Source organism: Coregonus lavaretus (genome assembly GCF_964263955.1).
Source record: "Coregonus lavaretus genome assembly, chromosome: 3".
Lineage (NCBI taxonomy): Eukaryota > Metazoa > Chordata > Actinopteri > Salmoniformes > Salmonidae > Coregonus > Coregonus lavaretus.
This window is the reverse complement of record NC_139990.1, coordinates 26,063,931-26,075,642: the sequence shown is the minus strand read 5'-3', so window position 1 is coordinate 26,075,642 and position 11,712 is coordinate 26,063,931. Positions and strand designations below refer to the sequence as shown.

The 11,712-nt window shown below is 46.7% G+C and overlaps 1 protein-coding gene across 1 annotated transcript in view; it reads right to left on the bottom strand.

The window, feature by feature from the left end:
• Window positions 1-272: 272 nt before the first annotated feature.
• The window catches only part of LOC311116118 (ETS domain-containing transcription factor ERF-like), a 32,925-nt gene continuing 21,485 nt past the window's right edge, over window positions 273-11,712 (bottom strand). The window contains exons 2-5 of the mRNA XM_084157380.1: window positions 8,875-9,109; window positions 6,699-6,811; window positions 4,728-5,629; window positions 273-4,622 (exon numbers count right to left, since the gene is read on the bottom strand). Of these exons, the coding sequence (XP_084013506.1) occupies window positions 4,050-4,622; window positions 4,728-5,629; window positions 6,699-6,811; window positions 8,875-9,109 (1,823 nt within the window). The 3' untranslated portion in view covers window positions 273-4,049. The remainder of the gene's footprint in view (window positions 4,623-4,727; window positions 5,630-6,698; window positions 6,812-8,874; window positions 9,110-11,712) is intronic.

Sequence of the window (11,712 nt, the reverse complement as noted above, 5' to 3'; positions counted from 1 at the left end):
GCTCATGAAACATGGGACCAACACTTTATATTTTAGTTCAGTGTATATCTATGACTAACACATTCACAGCAGTGCGGCAGTAAACGTGTCAAGGCGACAGGAAACTTGCACAAACAGTACAGCTAAGGAGGATGAGGTAGAAAGGCCTTGCCCTGAAGTGACTAATGTAATAAACTCATGTGTAAGTCCTCTATTAAAAAACACAGACACTTGTCCATTTTTACCTGTTTTAATGAACCCTGATTACAATTTAATTACAAATAAGGGGGGGGGGGGGGGGGGGAATACAAGAGAAACATAAGGTATGTTTCCTCAAGGCATGGAGTCTCATCTCTCAGTTTGAGTGTTAAATAACCGCTGAGAAGAGTGAAAGAAGAGAGGGAGGATGGAGGGAGAGAGATGGTCACCTTTCAAATAATACAATGTCAAAATAATAGAATGTATTTTTCTCAGAGTCCCCCAAAAGTGAAAAATAATTATATATATATATATATATATACACACACACACAAGACCAAAAAATATATTTAAAAAACAAAGGTAATGTGATAGGATTATGTGAGCCCCTCTTTTCCATGGGTCCACAATTACAAATACAACCAGCTCAGTTGAAGTTATAACTACTATTTTAGTTCAGATAATAGTAAGATGGAGGAGTTTTCATTGTCTGGAAAATATATACTGAAAAATAAAATACTAAACTCATGAGAGATTCAAATAGCCATGGAAAAGAGGTAGGCCCAGAGGGGGAGTACAAAATAATCAAATAGTAAATCATTGTTAATAATAATGACAGTAATAATACATTTTGAAAAATAATAAACAGCAATGATGATATTGAGGGAAAAGTATCAACATAGTAGGAAAAAATGTACGGTGATTACATTTTTCTTTCTAAGCAACAATTAAGGCAGCTGTCAGTTATAATGCAAGGCGGGACAAAAGACTAGCTGGGTGGCTAAAGGCGTCAGCATGCTTCAGTTCGGCTGGTGCCGAACTCAGCTAGCCGAACAACTGTGCTCGCATACTCCCTTAAAAAGACCTTCGCTTGAAAAACAAGAAAAAAGCAGCACTAGTACGGTTTGTCCATTTTGAGATGCCATAGCCAAATTCCTCAAAATAGTCAGAATAACTCAATAAAACTGTCATTAATTTACGTTTTTGCCGAGAAGATCTTAGTCGTCTCTCGTTGATTGACAACTAAGAGTTTATTGAAGAATCCCTACTGTTGACCAATCACAGACGAAGGGGCATAGACTTCGGCTACTGACGTCGGTTTGCCTCGAGAAAAAATGTGATGTGCCCAAACAGCCGAAAAACCCCTTACCGGAGTACAAAACTAACAAAAAAGGTAACAAAATGTTGTCATAATATATGCACAAACACTTCTGAACCGTTTCTGCTGGGAAGCATGCGGACACCTTAAGGCAACACCAACACCCGCTTACAGACACCCACTCACGCCACACTAGCGCTATGAACAAACTCTGGGCAAGTCTTATTTTGGCCAGGATCTTGTTGTGTTACCCAGCTGGAGGGGCCTAGACGCAGTAGACGGCACCTGCAGAGAGTCTTCTCAGATTACGGGAAGTACCTCAGAGGTTTTGTGATGTCATATCCTGCGTGGGCGAGGGTGGTTTCTCTGGTTAAGAGTCTTGCAAGCCAGAGAGACTAGTACGGGGGTGGGGAATCATGTCGCTAGTGATGTCACCTTCCTTTTACTCTAGGTTAACTGCATTTAAGCATTACACCCCTCTCAGCAGACCAGGTCTACCTCACATGTACACACACAGGTGGTGGAGTGTTGCTGATGCATTCTCCTAGTATAGTTCATGGTCCAAGACAAAAGGTTGGTTCAGTGGACCTCAAAGGCTTCTTGTCCTTGTGTTCCCAGGAGCGTTTGGGGTCCCGAGAGGGGGTGAGCCTGGTCGTAAAGTTAAGGTTCGGGGGACAAGACAAGGTTGTCTGTTCTTCTCAGTGATCTCAAATCTTAAGTGTCCATGATCCAACATTTCTCCATTATTTGTTCATTTACTGTCCCTTTTCACCCACCACCCTTCAACTCGCCCAAACAGAATACTTGTTTTTACATTACAAATAGAAGTGTTCCGATTCCTCTTGCACAAGGACCATTTTCAATGCAGCTCCACAGTCAAGAGGGGCAAGGAGAGAAGAGGGCTCCCTCATATATATATATATATATGCCCAACATATAGCTACCATTAAAAATAACATTCCTGATTCATATCAAATTATACTTTTTGAAATATAACTTTTGTATTTAATATATTCAAATAAAATACATGTAGTATTTGTTTTAGTTATTCAGCATGTTTCTTAAATGGTATAGAAAAAGAAGGCAAAGTGGCAGTCAGTGTATGAGGTCTGTTCCCACGCCACACTTTCAGTATGCTATGCTCTTGAGGCTTCTAGAGTGTGTGTGTGTTTGTGGGGGAGGTACCATGTGAGTTAACAATGAGAAAATTGTTTACATGAGTGTGAACGTCAGGGAAACAACATTGTGTGTCTGTGTGTGGGAGAGTGTGAGCACATTATTTGGCCGGAGTAATTCATTTTAAGTCACCTGTCAGTTTAAAAAAGGCACAATCTCAATTTGTCCTGTTTGTTCATTAAAACGGGCTCCGGATCTTTAAAACTAATTACAAAGTTAAAATGTCACTAAAAAGGCTTTGTGAAGTTTTGCCTGATTTCACCTGGGTACTCGCATTCATTTCATGGTATACTTTTTTGGGGAGGGAGGGGAAAATCAATTCATTTCAGTCTCAGTTCAAGAACATTGTATATACAGAGGTACTTCTAACCCTCCGTTCACTGCAAATGCCCCACCGCGTCTCCCCAAATATGGTCGCTCTCTATGGGAGAAAGAGGAGCGGCTTAAACGAGGTGAAAGGAGGAGACCTTTAAGATAATCGTTCGACACCATTCCAAGCGCGGACAAACTACCAATCTCCTCGATCAACTCTCCTTATAAGATTGTGCAAAAGTCTTGTAGAGTCCCTACATTAATGGCCCCTACCTTATAGTGTCCCAACTTGAAGGGTTTTCGCTGCTCCCCTATTTGGACCCTGCACACTACACAAGCTGTCCATTAAGGCCTGGTTGGGATGGGTACTGCATTGTTGCCATGGGAGCTGTCAATCAACACTTGAGTGACAGGAAGGCCATAAGAGGTGGGGGGGGGGGGGTATTACTGCTGCCCTGAGTCTCCAGACAGTCCATCCACATCCTCTATAGATCCAGATAGAACTGCATGACATATAGATCTGCACGCCATTTTGTTTTTTGTCCCTACGCTCAAGTTGGTGGGGGACGATGATCAAAGAGCGTCTTGTGAAAGAGAGCGCTCACTCAGAAACAAATTCTGTCTTAAGTCAGTCCCTGTTGAAGAGGTCATGATTAGACAGACAGACAGGGAGGTCTCTTTGTTATGACTCCTGAGATCCCTTCCCAGTCATCGAAGGTGATGGAACAGTTGACAAGAGTTGGTTTACAAAGCAATTTCCTCTGCTTTGTAAACCATTGTACGTAAAGACAAGCACTTCTGTAATCTCTTTTCAAGTCTGTTGAAGATAGAAGGCATTGTCATGATGTCATCCCACCCAGTGTCAGCAACATTAAGGTCCGTCTGGTGGAGTGGGTCTAAAGGGATTCTTTCCCATCTGTTTTGATGCATCTCTGAAAGGCTAAGGAGCTATGGGCGTTACTGGGATGAGATGTTGAGGGGAGATGGAGGCACCTTAAGGCAGTGTACAGGTCTTAGGGATGGATCCTGGATCTAGGCCCTAGGGGCTTTTGTTTAGAGGGGATATCAGTATTAATGTATGTCTATCCTTAGTGTCTCAGTCACAGCATGTTGAGCTATGTGTTAATGTTCTGTATTAAAAGTGGTTCAAAATGAGAGTAAAAAAGCCTTCCGCACAGGCACTTGTGTCTATGTGTATGCTTGGTTATATGAGTGAGTGTGTATGTAGGTACGGGCATGTGATCGTGTCTCTATGTATGTATGCATGTATGTATGTATCCCTGCCTCAGCAGGCTCCATGGTTCTCCAGAGACAGCTGGGCTGTGGCTCTCTGCAGCTCAGAGCTGGCCCTGCGCTGGGCCGGAGGGGGAGGAGCACCCTGACTCATTGACAGGCTTCTTCTTGGCCCCTCCCCATTCTCTGACTCCCTCCTTGCCGGCTCCTCCACCACCTCTTTCTCCGGCCGCACCTTCTTATCCTCGGCCTCCTCGCGCTCGCCATTGGCCTCCATCTTCTGGTCCTCGCTCCAGCGGCGTTTGAAGCGCAGCTTGAGGGGGATACAGAGGGTGCCGCCAGGGCTGATGGGAGGGCCCTGGCCTGGCTCGCTCTTCAGGCCCAGCAGGGAGGGGGTTAGAGGGCCCATGGGAGGGGCGGCGGGTGTCTTGAACACGTCCTCTTCCACGTCGTCCTCGGCGATGGCGCCCAGGTTGCCGTTGGTGATGGCAGTAGGGGCGGTTCCGTTGGTGGGATGAGGGGGGGTGAAGACGTCGCCCTCGTCGTCGTCGAGCAGCTCGTCCTCCTCGCTGATGTCGGTCACCTCCACCTCCTCATCGGACTCGATGTCGGAGATGGGCTCCACCTAGACAACAAGAGACAACAGATTAGTCATTGTTGAGAACATCTCTTTTACATTAAACTGGTGGTTAGTCAGGCTAACCTTGATTCTGGTTAGTGATTGACTCACCTTGATTTTGGGAGGGCCCACTGAGGAGGAGGAGTTAGAGAGCAGCCCTGAGGCAGCGTAGGAGGAGCCTAGGCTGGAGGAGGACCCACCGGTAGAGGAGGCGGAGCCGTCCCTCTGTTTACGCCCCAGCGGAGGCGGCTGCAGCTTGAACTTGAAGGGCGAGGGGTGCTGCTCCTCCCCTTGATGGTGGTGCAGCGAATGGGAGTGGGGCATAGGCGGGGCATGGTGGTGAGCTGGGGGGTGGCCTGTCATGGGCTTGTCAGGGGCAGCAGAGGGCCTGTGGGGCTGGGGGACCACGATGTTGGGGTAGTGGAAGAAGGCTCTGGGGCTGAGGTGGTAGTTGTAGACGCTCTGGTGGTGGGCCTGCAGGTAGCGCTTCATGTCGTCCGGGTTGAAGGAGAAGTGGGAGCCCAGCATGGGGCTGAGGGAGGGGGACGGGGTATAGGGCAGGTGGGAGCCAGGGGTCATGGACAGGGCCGGGGACAGGGTGGGGCCCAGGAGGCCCCCAGGGCCCGGCAGGGGGGACACCGGGAATGGAGACATGGGGTCACCATGGACCCTGTGGCCGGGCGGGGGGCGGCCTAACCCGCCGGGGCCTCCGTAGGCGCGAAACAGTGAGTCATGGGAGAGGCGGGGGTGTAGGAGGCCGCGGAAGGCCCGTTCAGGGCCCACGCCGCCACGATCTTCACCCCCCACGCCTTCCTCCAGCTCAGAGTTGGTGGAGGTGCCGTCGCTGCAGTCGGAGACAGAGCCACGGCCCATGCGGCGGGCCACGCTGCTGAACACACCCGGGCTGCGCAGGTCCTCACTTGGGGAGAGCACCTCGGACGGGGTGGAAGGGGGGAAGCGGAAGTTGCTGCCCCCGGTCGGCACGGGAGGGGCGCTCTGGGGGACTCCCCTACCTGGAGAGAGAGAGGAGAGGACGAGTGAGTTAGAGAGGGTAGGAATGAAACAGTGAGGTGAGAGAGAGAGAGAGAGAGAGAGAGAGAGAGAGAGAGAGAGAGAGAGAGAGAGAGAGAGAGAGAGAGAGAGAGAGAGAGAGAGAGAGAGAGAGAGAGAGAGGAAAACAGTAGAGAAAAGTTAGTGTGAGGCAATAGGTGACAGAAGGAGAATGAGAGACAGAAAGTGAAACTAAGTAACAAAAAGCATGTGAGTGAGAGTAAAAGTTTCTGTACACAGAATCACAGATGAGACAGAGCGAGAGAGAAAATCACTGCACACAATGGCCACGTGTTACTTTCCACTTTTCTGCCCCGCGATACCATATTGTGGCACACAACTTCTTGGCATCCTCGCCCGTGCCAAAATAAAATATTGGAAAGTCGTTCTTTTTGCCATCACAAACATGGGTCGGGTTGCTCTATTTTCCTAAAACCGCTAAGTGAGTTAACGTCGGAGAGGCATGGGTGTGTGACCATTATATCAAAACACATGTCAAAACCCAGGCCACATCACATGTGGAGTATAATAAAAACTCCACACAACAGTTATGTCACATGGTATCAGGCTTCAACAAGTGTGCCCTATTTACACTGTGTGGCTGTGATTACTGCCCGAGGGCTTTTTAAAAAGGGGAAACACTTGGTATGAAGCATATAAACAAATATGCAATATGCAAACATCGCTACACTACACAAACCTGATTAGTATTTTTAGCATTTAGTCCACCTGTCAGTCATTGTAGCTGTCTCCATTACAGAATGGCGCTACTATGAGTTAGCTCTCAGGCACATTAGGGATCTGTATTAGCGTAGCTAGTCTTTAATAAATGTATAATTGGACAGATACATAAAACAAATCTCCCAACAATCAGACATCTGTAATTACGTATGGGGACTTTATGGAAATGCTTTAAGAATAGTTAGACTTCCAAATGATGTACACTTACAACTTATCCATCTTTAGTATGCTTAAAACTGTGCCAGTGATGGTCTCCGGTGTATTTCTAACCAGACTAGACAGAGTACTGACCAGAGCCCATGTCGATGAAGGGGTAGTTGACCAGCACCAGCTTGTTGAAGTTGAACTTGTAGGTGAACCTCTTCCCTTTGGTCTTGTGGAGGATTCTCTTGTTGTAGTAATATCTGTGGGAGCAAGGTTTACACGGTTACTCACTCTTTGTTCAATTTAAAATGGTTAAATAAGGATTAAATACATTAAATGACATCCATTTCAGCATTATGTGGTCCTACTGAGTGTGATACACAGAACCCCCCCCCAAAAAACAAAAAAAATAAACAAGCAGTATCTATTACCATGTAATTGTTTAGCTATTTATCTAAGGCAGGGGTTTCCAACCCTGTTCCTAGAGAACTACCCTCCTCCAACCACAGTTCTAACCAACCTGGTTCACCTTATCAACCAGCTAATTATTAGAATCAGGTGTGCTAGATTAGGGTTGGTGTGAAAACCTACAGGACGGTAGCTCTCCAGGAACAGGGTTGGAGAGCCCTGATCTAAGGGTATCATTATGTGCAGTAACCATGACAATATTAAATGTAATGAGTACCCACTGGAGAATAGTAGGACTCTCTTGCAGGATATGTTTTACCTCAATGAGACAACCCTTTACAAACAATGGTCAAATAAACACACAGGGAAACTGTGATTCAGTCTAAGAACTTCTGTTGCACTACGAGTGGAAGGAAGTCCTCAGCCATTGAGTGCGCTGCAGTGGCTGCTGAACCAAAGGTAGCTAGTTCTAGCTCTTTCTTTGCTGAACCTCTCACCCTGGCACAGTGAGGACTCAATGAATGAAGGGCCTCTTCTGATTGCAGCGACTACCACTATGACTAGAGTGGGCTCCCACCTACACACATGCTAAATGGCAGTAATAGTAGGGGACTGCTTAGTGCTTACTTTGATATAGATGATGTGAAGTGGAGACAGGAGGTTTGGACTGGAACGTAATGTTCACAGGCGCAGAAAGAGAGCACTCGAACACGTGGGGGAAAGGCCACGCACATACACACACCAAAACATGCACACACACCCCAACACACATACACCCAACGTGATATGGTGAATGACTTTACTGGAGTTGACACACGCAAGCACACACACACACAAAGAGAGCTGGGAGAAACATGCAGGGACACACAAGGGCTCAAGCTTGCTCTACGGTGCTTTGAAGAACATTTGAACTCACTTCAAACAAAGCACAAAGGCCTAACGTTTCTACTGCCTCTATGACAGCTGTAAAGGAGGACGTTCTAAACACTAACACACACTTCATAGCCCAAGCAGCCCCTAATCGAATCCTAAACCCTAATGAGGAAAGAACATTGCCATATTTCAATTACTTCAGAATTGAAAGCTTCTTTCATCAAAGAGTTTTATGACAGAAGATAGTACCATAGAGGTTAGGTCAGACCGTTCGAGGAGACTAGTACACCATAGAAACAAACCGACAAGGCACAGATGGGATGGAGGAGGACTGACAGCGAAAGCAGCTGTGACGAGTCATTGGTAGGATGAGCACTAGCTGACCCACACCAACCTACGACATGAAGGTGACACTGACAAGCCAGTGTGTGGCCAGCGCTGGCTGCTAAGTATGTGTGACAACCAGAGATATGCGTGTGGTGTGTGAGATTGAGTGAGAGAAAGAGAGCAAGAAAGAGAGTGAGAACTGACTGAGGACTAAATAAAAGCTCTCAGCTAGCTCTCAGCTTCCCACGTGCTCTGCAGTGTGTGTTTTTAAAGACAAAAGTTATCTAAATGAGCTGTCACATGAAACGAGGGACCTTGACGTCACTATGAGATGAACAAGTCGTGATGAACCGCGCCCCCACATTCTCCTCCGTTCTCCTCCCCCTCTCTTTGAAAAACAAACAAGGAGGGAGCCACTCCAGAGCTCTCATTGTTCTGGCCCGTCTTAAATCAGCTAAAAACGGTCTTCTAATAACAGCTATTAGTTGAGTCCGGTGTATTAGAGCTGGGTTGGAGCAAAAGCTTAAAACACACTGCAGCCCTCTATGACTACAGACTCCCCCACTTCTGGTCTAAAGGCAAATGTCATTGAACCTGTATTTATACAGGTTTGTCACATCGATTAAATCGCTTTTGCAAGAGAGACCCGTTCACTTCATTTCTTCATAAATACCCAGAATCCCTAAGTCGAGCAATAGTTGTTCCCCTTTCTTACCTAAGCGCTCTGCTCAGCTTGTCGTAGTTCATCTGAGGTTTGCACTTGCGGGCACCCCACAGTCGGGCCACCTCTTCAGGGTCCTTGATGACAAACTCTCCGTAGTCGCCCTGCCAGGCGATGACTTCATGGTACTCCTCCTTCCGCAGTAGCTCCAGGATGAAGCACCACAGCTGAATCTGTCGCGAGCCGGGGCTCGACTCGGGCTTGTAGGCCCAGTCGGGGAAGGCGAACCCTGGGGAGGGGAAGGAAGAGAAAGGGGGTTAGATGGCGGTGTAGTGTTCAAATGCTGGGAGTGATGGAGCATGGGGCTGAGAACATCAGAGGCAACAGGGAAAGGCAGGTAGTGGAGAGTTGACAAAGGGTTGAAGAACGGGTCCAAAAAAACATTTGTGAATTGTGTGTTTGATCTCCATGTGGCGGGTCACAAGTAGATTACTGACTAAGTCACTTTGGATAAAGGAGTCTTACAGGGCTGTACTGGGATCAGTGTATAAAAGCAAAGAAGGTTGGCTTTTTGGGGTAAATTTGTTTGAGTTTGAAATCAAAGCTGTACAGGGATTAGGGCTGGTGCTTAATGTTCATTGTAAATCAAACAGCCTCGAGTATTGAAGACAAAATAAAAGATAACAAGCATTAGACAAACAGAACATGTGAGAACAGTGAGCGCAAGTATATGTTTTAGAGATGTAGGTTGTGCTTAAAGACTCAACACCACTTCAACACAAGGCCAGGCAGACTAGCAGAGACATAACCACACACACACCTCATTAGGACCAGATGTGCTCTAGCAACCAGGCCGAGAAATCGCTCTCGGAGAAACATATGGGCACAATGCAACACATAACACACTACGGCGTACATACCAGAGGTATTTATATTATAATACAAAACATATATCTAGAATACTAGAGTAAACACTTAGATAAGAACACAAACACAGACCGCAATACCGACAACTGGTAGCCTATTGCCCCATTGAACCACCTGTTGGGCAAAGTCCACATGTCACTATAAATCTTCATTCCAGGTCAAATGCTGCTGCACCAGAGTGATGCCCATTGTCACTAAAAAAGCTTTGTATGAAGGAAGGAAGATTAGATTTTGCGAGTGGCCCAGTTAAAAGCCTATGACACGTGACTCATACAAAGTAATAGGATAGGCTAAACCATTGAACTACTTCAATTGTCTCTAGTCTGAATTGAATAAACAGTGAATGGTTCTGATAGCTATCTGACGCTTCACAGCTCATAAACTATAAGCGTATGATTCCCACATCGTCGACAAGAGGGCCCAAATCAATGGCGCCACTTTAGCATCTGTGCCACATGGGCAGATGCTGGGCAGCTGGTGTGAACGCACATGTAAAGCCCGGCAGGAGCAGATAACATGAGAGCGAGTGAGCAAATTGAACACACACACGTTCCGAAAAGGTAAAGTGGGTGCATGCGTAGGTGCAGAGTGCTCACACATACAAATACCAGCAATGCCCACTGAGCGTGCGTCAGTGCTGACTCATGGCCTCTTCTTGTTTGTCATTCAGCTTTCATATGGAGCACGCCTTTCCCCTCCGCACTGCCATCCCTTTCTTTCCCTCGCTCCCTCTGACACCATTGCCTAGCAACAGGACATTTTAGCTCTATAAATAAACACCAGAAACACACCGAACATTAAGCTGTAATTCAATTTACAGGTATCTAAAATCATATTTTTTCAGACACGTTCAGAACGTGTGTGTGGGTAAAAGAGAAAATGGGCAAGAGAGGAGGGAGGAGGCATCAAAGGAAGAGAACAACTTGTCATCTGTGGTTTCACTGATGAAAGTTCACGGTTCCAATGTCCCTTAGCGGGCTGCCTTATGAAACGACAGACATTCACTGTAGTGTCCGTCACGTACAACAAATCTCTAACTCAAATCACTGACACGCACAACGCTGCTCCTCTCTAGACAGATGTGCGCACACACGAAAACACACAGCATAACAGCCATTACAAGCCTGTCTTCTGCTCTGTTGCGCTAACTACCAGTGGTCCAGGTGGGACTGCTGCTGATCCTGCGGGTGACAGTAACTATGATAGGAATTACACACAGATAAACACACTCATAGTGAAGCACCATAATGACACATATCATTTCCCATGTGGGGTGTGCCGATACCTGGGAGAGTCATGTAGTTGGCCATAATGATCCAACGAACATCAAGTATATGAGGTCAGTAAGAAGAGACAGTTGTCCAACCATTTTCCCTGGGTCTCTAAGGGAAAGAACTGAAGGAGTAGTGACAAAACATGTTTGTATTTTTAGGGCTACCACCAGAGTGCGACCGTTATTCGAGGCACCTGAATTTCCCTTCCAACAGAAATACAGGATCTTTAAACGAGAACCATTTTCATACGAGGCTTTCAATACGGCTACATTTGTTAGCGGCCCCATGACGTCATGTGTTTATAATAGTAGCTTTAATAACAGATAGTCATCGTGTGCCTTGTCCTCAACGCCTACTGGTCTGAGACCAGGGGCTCCGTCTCCTCTTTTTCACCCTGTTCCCTCCATCAATTCCCCCCCCTTTTCCCTCCCTTCCTCCTATTCTTTGCTGGCTCTATATTTAGCTGGAGGAAAAGGTCAGCCTCCGTCTGCTGGTGATGGCTGCCTGGCCACAGAAATAGGTAGGAGGGGGCACGGACTTGTTCTCTGAGTGAGTAGTCCATCACCACTGGACTACCCTCCATTGAATTTCAACGGGGACATGCCACGGTGCATTGAAAGTGTGAACACTAACTCTGCTACCCCCAAAAAAAAGGTAAGCCCTAAAACTTCTTGATGCTAAAAGGTGGATG